The 17,061-nt window shown below is 36.1% G+C and overlaps 3 protein-coding genes and 1 long non-coding RNA gene across 6 annotated transcripts; 3 read left to right on the top strand and 1 right to left on the bottom strand.

Annotated features, from left to right (window-relative positions):
- Positions 1–82: 82 nt before the first annotated feature.
- On the top strand, positions 83–3,702 carry LOC117573836 (transcription factor grauzone-like). The gene is made up of 4 exons (XM_034257691.2): positions 83–291; positions 360–1,483; positions 1,655–2,039; positions 3,197–3,702. Exons 1-4 carry the CDS (start codon positions 181–183, stop codon positions 3,536–3,538), a joined length of 1,962 nt encoding a protein of 653 aa, XP_034113582.1. The 5' UTR covers positions 83–180; the 3' UTR covers positions 3,539–3,702.
- A 121-nt stretch (positions 3,703–3,823) lies between these two features.
- Positions 3,824–4,220, bottom strand: LOC117577750 (enhancer of yellow 2 transcription factor). Its single transcript, XM_034262702.2, has one exon. The coding sequence runs from the start codon at positions 4,218–4,220 to the stop codon at positions 3,927–3,929; it is 294 nt and encodes a 97-aa protein (XP_034118593.1). The 3' UTR covers positions 3,824–3,926.
- A 762-nt stretch (positions 4,221–4,982) lies between these two features.
- LOC117577903 (uncharacterized) lies at positions 4,983–5,881 on the top strand. The gene is made up of 3 exons (XR_004573331.2): positions 4,983–5,110; positions 5,228–5,258; positions 5,476–5,881. It is a non-coding gene; the product is annotated as an uncharacterized LOC117577903 (long non-coding RNA).
- Positions 5,882–7,048: 1,167 nt separating this feature from the next.
- LOC117575987 (E3 ubiquitin-protein ligase ariadne-1) lies at positions 7,049–12,794 on the top strand. 3 transcript variants are annotated; one of them, XM_034262291.2, is made up of 8 exons: positions 7,049–7,156; positions 8,650–9,319; positions 9,517–9,681; positions 9,755–9,811; positions 9,893–10,542; positions 10,615–10,738; positions 11,565–11,791; positions 11,858–12,794. In XM_034262291.2, exons 2-8 carry the CDS (start codon positions 9,101–9,103, stop codon positions 11,937–11,939), a joined length of 1,524 nt encoding a protein of 507 aa, XP_034118182.1. In that variant the 5' UTR covers positions 7,049–7,156; positions 8,650–9,100; the 3' UTR covers positions 11,940–12,794. The 3 variants fall into 3 exon arrangements, with proteins under 3 accessions (XP_034118182.1, XP_034116783.1, XP_034117628.1); XM_034260892.2 differs by having other exon boundaries at positions 7,071–7,251; XM_034261737.2 differs by having other exon boundaries at positions 7,071–7,270.
- Positions 12,795–17,061: the final 4,267 nt, after the last annotated feature.

The raw sequence follows: 17,061 nt of genomic DNA, 5'->3' as shown, positions 1-17,061 counted from the left end.
GTTGAATATTTGGTATTTCGATGTCACAGGTGCCGTTGCACACGCACGCCTATCGATAGCAGCAGCTAGAAATCGATTGTAGCATATTGTTGTTTACTCGCTGCCTGCTGCCTGCTGGCTGCCGAAATTTTTGTTTTATTTCAATTTACTGGCAAATACACTAACTAGAAAGAGCGTATCATGATATGCCGTTTGTGCCTGTGCGATTTGGAGAATTCGGTGTCCATCAGCATATACAGCGATGCCGAACACGGACTGCCCAAGTTGATAGCCAAATATCTACAGCTCGAGGTAAACTTCCCACACACAAGTCTCAACTCAATATGCAGTAAATAATACCAAAAATTCTTATTGGTCAGCTGAGTGTGAATGATAACATATCAAGTCGACTGTGCACACCATGCTGGCGTTATCTCACCGAATTCGAACAGTTCTGCATCATGGTGGCAGAGCAGCAACAGATGCTGCTATTGAAAACGGAACCAGAACCGCCGCCTGAACCCGCTGTTGTTGTTTGGAACACCGAGGCGACACCGGGTGTTGGGGACTCCAAGCTATCGCTTAGCTTTGACAACGATGTCAAGGATCACATACTCTGCGAACCCGAAATCGATGTAAACGATCAGGTTGCCAAACAGTTAAACAGCGACGATGATGACGACGATGATGAGGATGAGGACGCTGGCTATGCGGATTATGCGATGGAAGGAGATGCCTTTGCCGATGAGGAGGAGTTTGAGCCTGTGGCTCCATCGACTGCCACGCCCAAACAGCGCAAAGGCAAGACGCGTCAGACGGCGGCGGCCAAAGAAGTGCGATCAAATGTTGTTACCTCATTGCGTGAATCTCGTGCACGTTCCCGTGAGTTGCGACGCAATGCAGCCGCCACCGCTGTCACACAGACTGAGCCTGATCCTGTGCCTGTACCTGCATCTGCACCCAAAGCGGCGACTGTTACTGCGTCGCCAGGTGCGACCAAACGTGGACGTCCAAAGGGCGCTGTGAAAGGCGCGCCGCCGAAAGTAAAGCGTCCCAAAATGGATGGCGAGAAGTTGATAGCGAAACGCAGCAGCATCAAGGAGATGGATGACTATATTGCGGCCAATGTGAAGCTCGACTGTTGCCTCTGTGCGGCACCGTTGCAAAACTTTATCGAACTGAAGCGACACTTTCGGGCAGCGCACAAATGCACAGGCTACATGGAATGCTGCAATAATCGCTACAAGAAGCGCACGCTGTATGTGGATCACTTGCATTATCACAAGGATCCGCAGTATTTCAGCTGCAAGCCGTGTCGCAAGAACTTCCTCAATCGCAACAGCCAGGATATGCATATGCTGCGCTTTCATTCCGATCAGCAGCAGTTGGTGCATCAGTGTGGCATCTGTGAGGCGCGATTCGCCAAGAAGTTTCTCCTGACGATGCACATCAAGGGACACAAGGGCACCGAACGCACCGAGGCATGCGACACCTGCAGCAAGACGTGAGTGACACTCTAGTTGTCGTACACAACTTTAAAATTAAGATATAAGATATGAAACCCAAAAGATGCACATACACAAACCACAACATGGATTTCAACCATTGCTTAGCATTTTCTAATACTTTATATGAAGAACTCTCTATTTATATGTTGCATCTTCTGTATTTATAGCTTCCGCACCAAACTGGAGCTGACGGCGCATGTGAAACGCATGCATACATCGGACTTTACGCTGATCATCTGTGACATTTGCGGCGTCAATTTTCGCTCAAAGGCCAACTTTCTCATCCACAAGAAGGCACTGCATCCGGATGGTCCCGTTGCCGAGGTGCAGTGCAATTTATGCAGCCGCTGGCTGCGAGATGAGCGCAGTCTCCGGAAGCATCTGGCGCGGCACGATGATCGCGAGGGCAACAACAAGTATCGCTGTCTGCTCTGCAGTGCCGAGAAGGCATCTCGTGTGGCACTGAGCAGCCACATGCGTTACCATCACTCCGCCAAGCGGCACAGTTGCACACTCTGTGGCAAGGAGTTCAAGTTGCCGCGCGCTCTCGCTGTAAGTAAGATGACACATTCTTAAAAAGAGTATTTCAACATTTGAGAGAGATGATAGCGAAAGACATCTTCGAATGAATAACTATAAATCTTTTCTTGCTGAGATTATAAAGTAGAGAAAACCTTAGAAACCATTATTTCAAACCTTTGGTCTATCTGCAGAAATCAGAATTCTGTTTATTTACATTTCAAAAATAATAGTTATTGTTGTAGTTAGTTTAAGCAAAATAGCACAAATCGAAAGTTGAGCGTAATTAATGTTGATTATTTCATATTTAATTTTAGTTTTGACCACTATATTTGATATTAATATTTATTATATTATTTCATATTAGTTCAGAGCACTATCCTGACATATTTTTATATTTCACGAGTGTCTAGTTCCTTTTTTTTAATCTAAAAAAGAAGCACAAATGTAAAAAAAAGTTACAAAACTCTAAAAAAAAAAAATTACAAATTTTGAAAACTTATTTAAAAATTTGAGCATACCTATTACTTTTCTGATCATATCTTAAATTTTTAATTGTCAAATTTAAATTTTCTTTCTAAAGAATATAATTCTCAATTTTTATCTTTAAAAGATTAATGATTATTTTTTTATTGAAAAATTCTTTTCCTTAAATTTGTATTTCAAAGAATAGAATTTAGATTTTTTTTAACTTTTAAAGATTTATGATCATTATAATTAAATTTTTATTGAAGTATTCTTTTACTTGGATAAAAAAAAGGAAATTAAATATCAAATTTAAATTTTTTGTTTCTTATTTCAAATAATTTTGCACATTTTTTTGTTCTTCAAGATTAACTCTTATTATAACTATGTTTTTTAACAAGTGATTAATCGAACTTCTTATATCTTTTTTAAAGTAAAGCAATATTTAATTTTTATTTTATCTAACAAGATTAAATATAATATATAATATGAAATTTTAGAGAGTATATTTTAGGGAGCTTTAAAACTAAAAGCAATTTTCCTAAGTTATTAAAAATGTATATATTTAATTTAGATTTTTCATAAGCAGTTTTATTTTGTTTAACAAGATAAGATACAGAATATCAAATTTAGGTATTATCTTTTAGTCAGCTTTAAAAGTAATTATCCAAAGTTATTAATAATGATAATAATGTTTCCCTTTCCCATGCCAATTTTCTGGACAGGAACACATGGCCACGCACACTGGGATCGATCTGTACTCGTGTCAGTTCTGCACGCGCACCTTCAAGTCCCATGCGAACATGCACAACCACAAGAAGAAGATGCATCCCAACGAATGGGTGCGCAAATACTCTCAGCCCAGTGGCCAGGCGGCAATCGCCGGTGGTGGAGGAGGAGGAGGAGGAGGAGGAGCAGCTGCAACGATGACAACGACGTTGGATGCGGCATTGGATTCCCCAATTCCCATGGAAGAGGAGGAGGAGGTGACACAGCAAACTGCATCCGATGCCTCAGGCAGTTATCATCAGTTCATCAGCAATGGTGGCGCCGTCTGTCCACTCTGAGTAATGGAGTAATGGACTAGTCCACCGACTACTCTCCCGACTGTGTAAATTATGAGATTTTTGAGTTGTAGCGTTTTTAAGTGAAATTCTTTATTTAATTGTAATTGAATAAAGTAAGTTGAATTTGATCACGGATTGCCAGAGTAATGGAGGATGTGTGCTCTCCGAGCTACGCTAAAGTAAGAATCGAAAGTGATTACTTGGAAGTCAAGTCGCAGTCAAAAAGTCGACCAAACATGCAACGGAGGCATTCGATTACCTTACGATCTGGTTAACTCACATATGTATATATAGTAGCAATAACTACATTGTACATTGTTTATTAACGCAACGCACGCATGCCGTGAATATTTAATGCTAATATTTTATCATAATTATCTACTACATCCTAGTTTGAATTGTTTTCCGCCTCGTTCTCAGCAAGTATCGTGCGTATCTTCATCAGCAGCTCCTTTTTGACAGCATCGGGCACAAGGGTGCGTGCCTTTGGCGTCACCTCGGCAATGAGTTGTTCCACAGTGACGCTGTTGTTCCCCGTCTTGTCCAGCAGTATGTTGCGGCACAATAATCGCACTTCGTCCCGCCATCCGCACTCGGTCAAACGGTTGCAGAGCAAATCTTTAATTTTCGAACGATCGCCGGACATGATCGTGTATTGGTCGACAGTGTCTGAAACGGTCATGCTATTTTCTCCTGTTCCGTTTTCTTTTCTTCTTTTTTTGTTTTGTCGGCTTTTTCTATCTTTGCTCTCTTTCTCTGTCTGTCTACTGCTTGCTGCTTGCTGTCGCGCAGCTGTTCTCGCTAGCGGTGGCCAAACATCGATAGCACTATCGAATCATCGATATCGATGTAGCTGTTTCAAACAAAAACGTAATAATTATTATGCATTATTTTGTATTCAATAAAATTGGAATTTAAATTGGGTTCAGAACCTATTTTCAATAAAATAATTCAGAAATCCCAATAATTGTCATATTCGCAAATTGGTATATTTCCTAAGAGTGAAAAGGCACATAATTACAGGCAGTTCGTTATTTGTACGCCTGTTGGTTTTCAAAACTATTATTAAAATCCAAAATTGAAAAGTAAAGAAAATGCAAAATGTGGACTGTGACTTTTTTTTTTATATTTAATTGGGAACACATAGTTGTGGATGTTTGGAAAAAATTCCCTATATTTTAAAGAGTGTAGCCGAGCAACCAAATTGTGGTAGGGGTATATTTCTGGTATTTTTCAGCTTGAACTAGGATTTTTGGAAGTGTGACTTTCGGTCACACTTATTACTAGGCTGATCATGACGGGGACCCTGTTTGGGTATCAATTGTCAGGAAGAGTCAGGCAAGAACGGACACATAATTTTAAGTTTTGTCGATTTTCGATTCACTCACACACACATACACATATACACAGGCATAATAATTTTTAGTACACAAAGACATCGTCTTTATTGGGTTTGTTTTGTATAATTTCGCGGTTTTGTTCGTTGTAATATGTTAGCCACAAAAGTCAGTTAAATTCAAGAACTTAAATGAAAACGTAACTTATTTTGGCGGTACAGTCAGATGTCAAATGGTAAGTTTGCAATGCATACACACACACACACACATGCAACACTGCGCTGCACGTGTGTGTGTGAAAAACAAAATGGAGGTGACCTATTAATAATTATTATATATTTTTCAATTACAGTTCTGTCTCCATGAAAGCACACACTTACAAAGTAAGTGCTACGAAATGGATTCATATCGATGCCTAACAAGAGAATTATTTAAAAAATTACGCGACTTGTGTTTGTGTCCGTGTTCAGTGTTGATGAGCTTGTGTGTGTGTGTGTCTGTGTGCGACAGAGATGCAAAATCGAAATGGCATTTAGAAGAATTTGTTTTGACACGTCGCATGCTAATAATTTTTCATTCTTTTCCATTTCTCTTTTCCAGGTAACTTTAGGCCACTTTAGCTTTAGGAATCAGTTGTGTTAACCGATTTCCGAAGCAATTTTCTATATTAGAACCCAACTAGAAAGAAATCTGCCTGTCATATGATCTAGGTCTGTCAAACACAAAAAAAAACAATGAAAAAAATGTGAATAAAACGATTGTTTGACATGCAGATTTTAGGTGTTTTCTGTCTAGGTGAATGTTTGTCATCTGGAGAGAACAACACAAAATAAACTAAAATAGGATAGTAACGTTTTACAAGCCGAAAGCAGGAACAATACAAACAAAAAAAGAAAAAATGGCGTGTAAAATGTTACATTAGGTATGGTAGGGTAATTAACAACTTGTAACGTTTTACGAGCTAATAAGTAGTTTCCCATCCCAAAAAAATATATATATTACAATAAACTGTAACGTCTTACGCGCCATAATAATTTAAATTTAAACACAACGCTTAATAATATGCCATAACATATTTGTTGTACTATTCTTATTGGTAAATAAATAAATATTTCATATGTCAGCAAAATGAAAACAAACTTTTAATTATTGGGGGCTTCTCGAGGAAAACGATATTTTTAATTAACTGTACTCCGCATAATCTCAAAATACTGAATAGAGTATAAAAATGCATAAACAATTCTGTTTCATGTCTGTTTATTGCCATAGAAAAGAAAAGGATCAACTATCGTTCTCTCTCTTTCATTACAGTGATCATGAAATAGAGCGAAGTATGATGCTGTCTCTTTCCCTTTCATGGCAATTGTTCTAGGGTGTTTTATGGAAAAGGAGTTATATGAAAAAAAACGAAGCATATCAAGAATGCATTTCTAGTCTGTAAAAAAGAAATTAAATTAGTTGCTTCGCGTGATTGTATTTATTAAGCTTTACAAATAGTCTCCTGTCCGCCATTTTGAAACCGTCAAATTCTGAAACCACGTGAAGTTGGCTGCAATGTAAGATTGGCGTGAAGTTGGTCGTACGCAAAACGGAGTCTCGCATGAAGTTGGCTGCACACTATCTGCTGATTCACGATTGGTGTGTGTCCAGGCTACATACGCTTGTCTCGCCTATTGCAATATAATTTTAGTACTAAAATACTGAAAGCTATCTATTGGCATTTGCTTCCCAATTAAAATAAAAGAAAACAGGTTTTTTTGTCTTTATAAATTTTTTATATTGTCATTAATTTGCTGTGAATGAAAAGTGAAAAATTAAATGTATTAAATAATTAATAATCTATTATTTGAGAAAAAAAATCGATTAGTAAAAAGAAAAGTCAATTATCGATATCTTGCCTCCAATAGTCAGCTGAAAGGTGTCTGAAGTGGCTTATCGGTATTTTTTGATTTGATATTATCCCATTGCTATTTAACGGAAATCTAAAGGAATAATAAGAAAAAAATTTAGACAATCTTACGTTGTTGGATTTGGTTTTTTAATTACTAAAAGGTTTAGATATTTATAATTAGGCGCCTTCCTACCCGAGATTTGAAATTTATCGAAGCCACTGTAAAAGTGTAACCATGTCTTAAAATTTAGTATTTTGGTATATTATTAGCTTTAAAAAACATAATCGAGTAGTTTTGCTGTGGCCACACTCCGACACAGTTGTTAAATAAAGCAGCTTTAAGAAAGCTCTTTTTAAAGAAACAAAAAGTGCTGCAATTAGGATAAAAAAGTAAATAATAGATTGAAAAAATTCATCAAAACTATTGTCAATAAGTTGCAAGTCTAACAGTAACGGGAGACAAGTGCAGGAAAGCCATTAGAAAAGTGAGCTGCTGCAGCTGTTGTATGTGTTATGGATGTATTTGTATAAATAAGTATGTATGTATGCATACATATATATGTACATATGTGCATGCGTATATGTGTTGCCTTGATTTTGTGCCATACGTGTGTGAATTATATACATATGCATACATACTTGCAAATGTATACGTATAAATTGTACACATAATTGTGTATAAATCTTGTGCATGTGCAATATTTGTGTGTTACTATTTGACGTATTTCGCTAAAAAAAAAAGTAAACGCGCAAAAAGAAAAACCTACGACATTAACAATGGTTAAAACGTATTGTGATCCAATTGGAAAATAGCAACACACAAACGTGTACATGCATACACACATTCACACATGTACACGTACGTGTACATATTTGTGTTTGTAAGCTTATACGTATGTATATGAAAATACATAAGCACACACATGCATATATATACATATATTCGTATGCGCATATATACAGACACACACAGACGTGTTTTGTTGGGCTCCCCCCGTGAGTGAGTGTTGTGCTGTCTTGTGTTATTGTTGTCGTTGTGTTGTGTCCATTGTGGCCTTTGCTTCTTGCTTGCGACTCTTTTTTTATGGCGTTTTAATTTTGCAGCGTTTGCAGCGCCATTGAATTGTGTTACACATGCACATACACATACAGACATAGGTATGTGTATGTGTAGATAGAAAAGCAAAAACAAAGGCGACATAAAAAAAAGCAACGACAAAACAGAAGAAATTATGATTTTGAAGGCATAAAAGAAATCGTGGAATCGAAACAGCTCATTTACAGAGTGTCAAAGCCAAAGCCAAAGGTTTTTCCTATTTTCGCAAAATGCGTTGCAGCATATAAAGAGCGCAAGTAGAACAGCAACAGCAAAATAGGCTACATAAACAATGACAACAAAAACAACAACAGCGATAAAGATGCTAGCAGGTGCATAAACATGCGCTGCGAACCAGTTCCGACCTATTTGGAACCGAGCTGTTAGTTAACAGAGCTCTGTGAAGTTTGCATTGACAGCTGTAATTGCATTATTTGCACAGCTGTTTGCCCCAAAATACAAAATATGTAATTACATAAAATTTCAAAAGAGTTTAATCAAAATTGAATTATGTGTGCAATAATAATCACAACAATAACAAATTAGCTATAACGTCGCATCAACTTTTTGTTTGGCGATTTTGTTGTTGTTTTTTTTTTTTTTTTTGTTGGTCTCAAAAAGCGCCCAGAGAAACGTCGAAGGTCAAGTGACGTCGTCGTCGTTGTTGATGTTGTCTGTATGTAATAATTATGCTACAGCTGTATGTGTATGTGAATATGTGTGTGCGTGTGTGTGCAACTACTTTACATGTGTGTTTATAATGTGTGTGTATATTTATTTTAACTAGTGCAAAATACGCAGTAACAGCACAGCAGCAAACAACCAGTGAGAGAAATAAAGCGCGCGAACGCAGCAACAACAAGAACCACCCACAACAAGAGGATTTGAAAAGAAGAGTCACAACCAACAACAACAACAACAACAAAACCAACAAGAACAACAGCAGCTAAAGCGTTTCGACAGCATCAGCAAAAAGTTTACAGCCAAGCGAGAGCGAGCAATTGTGAGTGTGTGCGTGCGTGTGTATGTGTGTGTGTGTGTGTGTTGAGAGTGTGTAAGTGTGCTGTGCGAAGCAAACAATCAATCGAAGACAAGAGCAGCAGCAGGAAGCAACCCCCCGTCCCCCCACGCCACGCACACATCTAAGCAAGCAAAAACAGCAACAACAACAACAACTAGAACAAGAACAGCAACAAGGAGGACAAGAAAGTTTTGCGAGGAAAGCAAAAGCAAAAGTGATGGACTCGGATAACGATAACGATTTTTTGGACAATGTCGATTCGGGCAATGTATCGTCGGGCGATGACGGTGACGATGATTTTGCCATGGAGGTGGATATGCCCAGTTCGACGGAACGTCAGCTGGACGCCGATGACCATCAGTATAAGGTGCTAACCACAGATGAAATAGTGCAGTATCAGCGCGAAATAATCGATGAGGTTAATCGTGTGCTAAAGGTGAGTCACACACCCGATCAACATACTTTATATATGTACATATATATACAGATAGATCTATATAAATATGTGTACATATCATTTCATATAATGCTCTGATAAGCTGGCTAACCGACTGACTCAACTGTTGTGCTTAATCATAATGAACTGTTTTCTCATTTCCTCTCTCCCTCTCGCTCTCACTCTCTCTCTCTCAGCTATCGACGCCCATAACACGAATACTGCTGAATCAATTCAAGTGGGACAAGGAGAAGCTGCTGGAGAAATATTTCGATGGCAGCGAAGATAATACGGAAGAGTTCTTCAAATGCGCACACGTCATAAATCCGTTTAACAAGCCTGCCGAGTCGGTGCTGCAAAAGGTAAACATCACAGCTTCCTACACACCATCTTGTTGACTCGCTCTAATACGCATCTTTTCTCTCTCTCTATCAGACCACACGGAGCCAGTGCGAGGAGTGCGAGATTTGTTTCTCATTGTTGCCGCCAGATGTAAGTCTCCACAATAGTATTCTCTCCACTCTCAACTATAGTTCATCTTCTCTCCCTCTCTCTCTTTCGCTCGCTCTGTAGTCCATGACTGGCTTGGAGTGTGGCCATCGCTTTTGCCTGAACTGCTGGCGAGAGTATCTGACAACGAAAATCGTTACAGAGGGTCTCGGCCAGAAAATATCGTGCGCCGCGCACGGCTGTGATATTTTAGTGGATGATGTGACCGTTACCAATTTGGTGCCAGACGTTAAGGTCAAGGTCAAATACCAGCAGCTGATAACCAATAGCTTCGTTGAATGCAATCAACTATTGCGCTGGTGTCCGTCCGTTGATTGCACCTATGCGGTCAAGGTGCCGTATGCGGAATCCCGTCGCGTCCACTGCAAGTGCGGCCATATCTTTTGCTTTGCCTGCGGCGAAAATTGGCACGATCCGGTGCAGTGTCGCTGGCTGAAGAAGTGGATCAAGAAGTGCGACGATGACTCCGAGACGTCCAATTGGATTGCAGCCAATACCAAAGAGTGTCCCAGATGCAGTGTCACCATCGAAAAGGATGGCGGCTGCAATCACATGGTCTGCAAGAATCAAAATTGCAAACACGACTTCTGCTGGGTCTGTCTCGGATCCTGGGAGCCCCACGGTTCGTCCTGGTACAATTGCAATCGCTATGACGAGGACGAGGCCAAAGCGGCGCGCGATGCCCAGGAAAAGCTACGTTCATCACTGGCCAGGTATTATCTCTCTCTTTCATGTTGAATGCTTTCATTTTATTTTAATTCTTCTTCATTCATTCCTCGAAACAGATATTTGCACTATTATAATCGCTACATGAACCACATGCAATCCATGAAGTTTGAGAACAAATTGTATGCTTCGGTCAAGCAGAAAATGGAGGAAATGCAACAGCACAATATGTCCTGGATCGAGGTATGTGATCTTCATGTTCATTATCATACTTTGTACTCCTTGAATCGATGTTTATAATAGAAAGTAAAAGAAGTGTTTAATTAGTTTTAAGTAGTACAATATGTCCTAGATAGAGGTGTGTGCTCATTATCATTCTTTGTAATCCTTGAATTAAGAGTCAAAATTTACAGTAGAAAGGCAAATAAGTGTTTAATTAGTTAACTAAAATTCAGTGTTTAAGTAACACAATATGTCTTAGATCGAGGTCTGTGTTCTTCATGCTCGTTATCATTATTTCTTCTTCATAAATCGATAGCTTAAATTTACAGTAGACAGGAAGAGACTCAAATTCGGTGTTTAAATTAGATGTTATAATAAAAGTGTGTTGCTCATACTCATAATTATTTCCACTCCTTAAACCGATAGTTAAAATGTACACTAGAATAAACACGTAAGAAAGCTAGAGTCGAGTGTGCTCTCTACCTATTTTGAATAAGAGCAAATACCACACAGATCTTTTTCTTAAAATACATATACCGAATCAATACAAAAATACTGAAAACTTACCAAATGCTATAATTGGTATATTGATTCAGTACTACATTCAAAAAATACCCTAGAGTGAAAAATATACCATATTGTGCACGAAATCTACTAAAACACTATTTCAGTACACGTTTTTCGCATTTAGAAATATTTCTTTAATATATTATATATATTTGATGGAAAGCACAAAGTTATATGGGTATCGGGTTTAAAATCAGTGATGAATTAGTTAACGTAAATTCATTTTATATCATTTTCTTTTGTTGCACGATTAATTAATTCGATTTGTTTTGGTTTCTAGGTGCAATTCCTGAAAAAGGCTGTCGATATACTCTGCCAATGTCGCCAGACCCTTATGTACACATACGTATTTGCGTATTATTTGAAAAAGAACAATCAATCGATGATATTCGAGGATAATCAGAAGGATTTGGAGTCGGCAACAGAAAAGCTGTCCGAGTATTTGGAACGTGATATTACATCCGAAAATCTGGCTGATATTAAACAGAAAGTACAGGATAAATACAGGTGAATACGTTTTGGATTGAAATTGAAATTCAAAATTGTTAATTGTGAATTCGATTGGATTTGCAGATATTGTGAGAAGCGTTGCACAGTCCTGCTCAACCATGTGCACGAAGGATATGAAAAGGATTGGTGGGATTATACAGAATGACGCGAGTCCTGGCTGGATAATTAAGGCAACAAAATGCGCAGTCGGAGTGTAACTAGCAATTGGCATTAACAGTAGCAGTAGCAGATAACAGTTAGCAGTTTAGCAGTTAAGCAGCAGCAGCAGCAGCAGTCGTAACAACAACATCAACCACAGCAACCACAACAACAACAACCACAAAGCAGGCAATTCGAGATGTGGAGATGAAGATACAGATGAAAAGGTAGCTAAGAAAAACGGAGATGAACAACAACAAAATGCAGTGCAAAGCAAAAAATAATTATAAAAAAAAGCAGAAATAAAATTTTCACACACATACACACACACAAACAAAGAAAAGCAAAAAACATTAAATGAAAATAACAACTACACATAGAGGCACGATTAAATGCGGTGGAAGAAGATTTTGGGGGGGAAACAAACAACAAAAGAAAAACATATGTTACCGAAACAGAAAAGTACATTAAAACCGTCAAAAATGAAAAAAGTTTAATAAATAAAAAATATATTTAAAAAAAAGAATGAAAAAAAAGAATAAGAAACAAAAGAAAAAACGGAAATGCAGTTACAAGATAATTCAGAATAAGTGAAGCGTTATATTAAACCATACTATATAAAATATATATATGCATATATACATTTTTTCTCTTCGTGTTGATCAGCAGAACTTCAAAATGGCGATGTCGACTGATCTGATCCAGAATACTCGCTTACACACACACACACACGATCACATTCAGCCAAGATCTTAAGTAAACTCGCAAGAATGCCACTTCGTGAAAAACTACAAAACAAACAAAAAAAAAAATAAGAAGAAAAAAGAAAATGAAATGAAATAAACAAAAGAAATCCGAAAACTATATATTAATTACAATAGACTACAACACACAGAAAACGAAACGAAACAAAACGAAACGCAATTGAAATAGATAAAGTAAACTTATTGTAACACTGAGTTTGTAAGCATTGCCCGACACACTTCCGGTTCCGGTCCCAGTTGTATATGTATATGTATATGTATGTGTGTGCTATATAGTAGCCAATAGCGTACGATTTAAAAAACAAAAAAACAAATTGGAATTTATTTGAGTGCCTGTTTCCTCTGATTTGTTTTTGACATTACATTTTACTTTGTTCCGATTTAAATACTTTAACTTTTAACTCAACAAACAATGCTTAGCATATGTACTATATATATATATATACTATATATTTCTCCGATTATGAAGAAAACAAACATTTTAAAAAAGAAAAGAATTGCAATTTTATTGTTTCTCCGTCGTTCAACATTCGAACAGTTATTTATTGGCTTTATCACAAACTATTTAGTACGCATCATTAATTTATTTAATCCACAAGTAAAAGATCTGTCAGCAGTAAGCAAATTTATATACATATATATTTTTTTTTGTTTCTTTTTTTTTTATTTTGTTTGACGGTGCAAATTTGCAATATATGGAAAAGAACAAAGAAAACAGAAAAATGTATTATTATGTAAATGCAATATGTAATAAACCGAATTCAAGTTGTACATGTTAATAGTCATCATATAGAGTTCGCTTGGTAGTAACCTCCCGCATCCCTCTCTCTCTCTTGCGCTCTCCCTTTCCCTCTCGCTCTCGCTCCTGATCCGCCTGACACTGCCACTGCCAACTTTCTGTCCCCCGTCGCTCCTTCGCATAACTTTTTGCCATTCACACTTTTTGGGTTTCGCCCCATCACTTTTTCTCCATCTCTATCTTTTTCTCACTCTCTCTCTCTCGCTCTCTCGTCTGTCTGACTCGCTACTCGCCGCAGCACAATAAAACATAAAACGATATTATCGAAAATAAATGAGATATATATAGACGCTATATATGTATGTGATCCATTCGCTGGAGAGCGAGCACAAAGACTCTTTCTATCTATATATATATATATATATATTGCTCTCTTGCTCGCTCACTCTCTAGCTCATCGTCCAAGTCGAGATCCGAGTTTAAATCGTTGTACATATAGTTGATATTGTTAATGGTTTCTCCTCAGGCTGCAGGCTGCGTCCAGGCGTCCACCACTTTGTTCTTTTTGGCATTCTCAACATTCTACATATAGATGTACCGAACCACTACCAACTACCATATATATATATACTATATATATATATATGTATGTGTGTACAGACTTATGTACAATGTACTACCAATATATATATGTATAACAAAAGCGAACACCAATTGAAAATGCTGTATAAAGTTTAAAAGTTGTTCAAGTCGATACCAATAAAAAACAAAAAAAAAAAAAAAACTTAAACAAAAACAATACAAAATGGAAATGAAAAAAAAAAAACGAAAACAAAAATAAAAAAAGACAATGCTGTAAAAATTATGACAAACTATGTATGTATAATTAATTAATGAAGAAACGTTGCAAATTAGTGAAAATAAAGATTACAAATTACAAAAAACAACAACACAACAAATTTGCAATTATTTCTGAAGCTAACTCATGTGTATATATATGTAGTAAGTACGTACATCAATTGAATAAAACTCATTTAATTTATTCCAAGAAATTGTTGTTCATACTCTATGGAAATTCATATTATCATTTTGATATTAATAATTTGACAAATTAGAGAGTTTTTGACTCTATTGAATTTCTCTCTACTTACCGGAGAGGAGGAGTCATCGATGAAAGTATGCGAACATTTATTATAATAATATACTATACATACTTACATATGTATATGAATGTATCTATTTGGATCTTTCTGTGGGTTTATTTAATTAACGTTAATTCTGGCCGGCTGACGATCTTTGCCAATATTTGACCGCCGGCCTGCAAATATTCATTGAGCAAATAAACATTAGGTAAGTCGCGTGTACAAGCTCAGCCCACAACAGATGCAGAGATACAGAGATACATCTACCGACAGTCACGGATACAACGACAGAGATACGGATAAATTTAGCTGCCTACATCGTTAAGCTGTTTGATCTTTAGCGATCCGAATATCGTGAGAATGTCAAATTGTATGCGAGTACTTGTGAATTACAAAGAGAGAGAGAGAGAGAGAGAGCGCGAGGGAAGTTGGAAGGGAGAAGCTATAGAGGCTGGAGGCTTAGACAATTCCTAAACTCACATCCTAATGAGTAAGATACATTTCAGAAAAGGTGCATAACCGCTTTGAGATGACCTCACAAAAAACCCTGTAGATGGGATTTTATGTGTCGCCTAGCATTATATGATGTCTCAGTTATTTCTTACCTTAACATTTTTGTATATCTATATATTCTTGCCGTTAGCTCAATTCAATACCAGCAAGATGTAACTCTTGTCTACTCTATTAAATTTTATACTAATTTAGGGAATTTAAATCATTACTTTGTATATATATTCTTTAATATCTATATAATTTTCTTTTTATATATTTTTCTACAATATTAACTATTGTTTCTTTTGATTTCTGAAAATTTGTTTGCGATCAGATACAAATTATTTAAGAAATACTTTTGTAAGGACAATTTGGTATATTTTGCATTCTTTGGTATGTTTTTAACGTGGTGTTGTATCAATATATACCAAGTATAGCCTATGGTATATTTTTAGTAATTTTGTTGTATATATTACATAGGCACATTTTCAAATTACCTCACAGTTTTGTTTTTATTAACAATGGTTAGCGGGTATCTTCCTTACTTCTTTAACTTATTTGTATGTCTATATATTCTAACCATTAACTCTATTTAATGCCAGCAAGATGTAATTCTTATCTACTCTGTTCAATATGATCATAATTTCGGGAATGTAAATCATTAAATTCTATATATGTTCTACAATAAAAATATATTTTTGGTTTTATTTTAGATATCCAAAAAAGAAATACTACACCTAAAAATATTTATTATATTGTACTGAAAAATAAAGTTTTATTTGACCAAAAAAATTAAACATACATATGTTTTATTATGTTTATATAAATTGGTTCATATAATAGTCTGCGCAAATTTAAACAGATAATTTATTAAATTAACTTAATTTTCCAACATTTTGTATCGCATTTACAGCTGTGAACTTTGAAATAGCAGTGCCAGGGATAAACTAATAAAAAGGAATATGCAAATAATCCGTTTAGGTTTTTTTCTGTCGCACTGCTATTTCAAAGTTCAGAGCTATACTATATGGAATAATCATAAAATAGTTTTCAGAATATGTATGTAAATCATCGATGACACTTTTAGTTTCTGAAAATTTCAATAAAAATAAAAAAAACGCATTTCGTTTGTTGTTTTCTTGAATGGTGTTTATTTTGTATTTGGGGTTTTGTTTATATGCTTTCATTGCTTTATGTAATAGAATAACTTGTTTTTTTCTTTCTTTATAACATATGTAACTAAAATTTACAAATATTTTTTTTCTTCCTGTGCTCTGCCCTAAATAACGATACGACGAAAAAAAAAAACAAAAAAAAACAATAATAATAATAATAAGAATGGTAATAATAATAGTAATGTATATTGTTACATAAAAACAGTGTGTGTTTCTGAATTTCTTCATCTTTATATGTAAAATATGTATGTAATATGTATATGTACTTGTATTATGTAACATGCATTAATAATAGCAATAGCAATAGCAATAATAATTATAATCATAATAATAATAACAACAATAACTGCCAGCAGGCGTTGCTGCTCACACAATGATCCCTGCTTGATCCTTCATTAAAAACATTTTTCTTCTTCTTCTTAATCTTCATTCACTTTCTTTTCTCTTTTTATATACTTTCTTCTCGTCCATCCAGCCGAACCAGAACCTGCTCTCCTTGCTGCTGATTTAGCCGGCGCCGGCGCTTGCCAAACAAAATTTGTATTAACTGATTATTCCACATCGATAGTACAATCGATAGTACAATCGATAGTACATATATTGTAGCATTACGGTTATCGGTTCTATATATCTTATCGCTGGCTTGTGGGCATTTTTTTGTAAATTCCAATCGACACGTTTAAAGCGACGAAAACAAAAAAAATCAAAAAAAAACAAACTGTATTTTTCTCTGTACTTAAATTCTAGACACAAAAAATTGTTATCGTTATCGTTATCATTAATCATAATTACTGACGATCCGAAAAAAAAATCGTAA

This window comes from Drosophila albomicans, chromosome X (genome assembly GCF_009650485.2).
Source record: "Drosophila albomicans strain 15112-1751.03 chromosome X, ASM965048v2, whole genome shotgun sequence".
NCBI lineage: Eukaryota > Metazoa > Arthropoda > Insecta > Diptera > Drosophilidae > Drosophila > Drosophila albomicans.
Note: the sequence above shows the minus strand (reverse complement) of the source record. Positions and strands in the feature narration are given on the sequence as shown.

What these genes read in the sequence shown, in the direction of transcription:
- LOC117573836 (XM_034257691.2), top strand. Translation starts at nt 181, where the DNA reads ATGATATGCCGTTTGTGCCTGTGCGATTTGGAGAATTCGGTGTCCATC. An exon ending in TGCGACACCTGCAGCAAGAC is followed by an intron (nt 1,484 to 1,654) that starts GTGAGTGACACT and finishes CTGTATTTATAG; the next exon opens with CTTCCGCACCAAACTGGAGC. An exon ending in AGTTGCCGCGCGCTCTCGCT is followed by an intron (nt 2,040 to 3,196) that starts GTAAGTAAGATG and finishes TTTTCTGGACAG; the next exon opens with GAACACATGGCCACGCACAC.
- LOC117577750 (XM_034262702.2), bottom strand. Translation starts at nt 4,220, where the DNA reads ATGACCGTTTCAGACACTGTCGACCAATACACGATCATGTCCGGCGAT.
- LOC117575987 (XM_034262291.2), top strand. Translation starts at nt 9,101, where the DNA reads ATGGACTCGGATAACGATAACGATTTTTTGGACAATGTCGATTCGGGC. An exon ending in TCTCATTGTTGCCGCCAGAT is followed by an intron (nt 9,812 to 9,892) that starts GTAAGTCTCCAC and finishes CTCGCTCTGTAG; the next exon opens with TCCATGACTGGCTTGGAGTG. An exon ending in ACAATATGTCCTGGATCGAG is followed by an intron (nt 10,739 to 11,564) that starts GTATGTGATCTT and finishes TTTGGTTTCTAG; the next exon opens with GTGCAATTCCTGAAAAAGGC.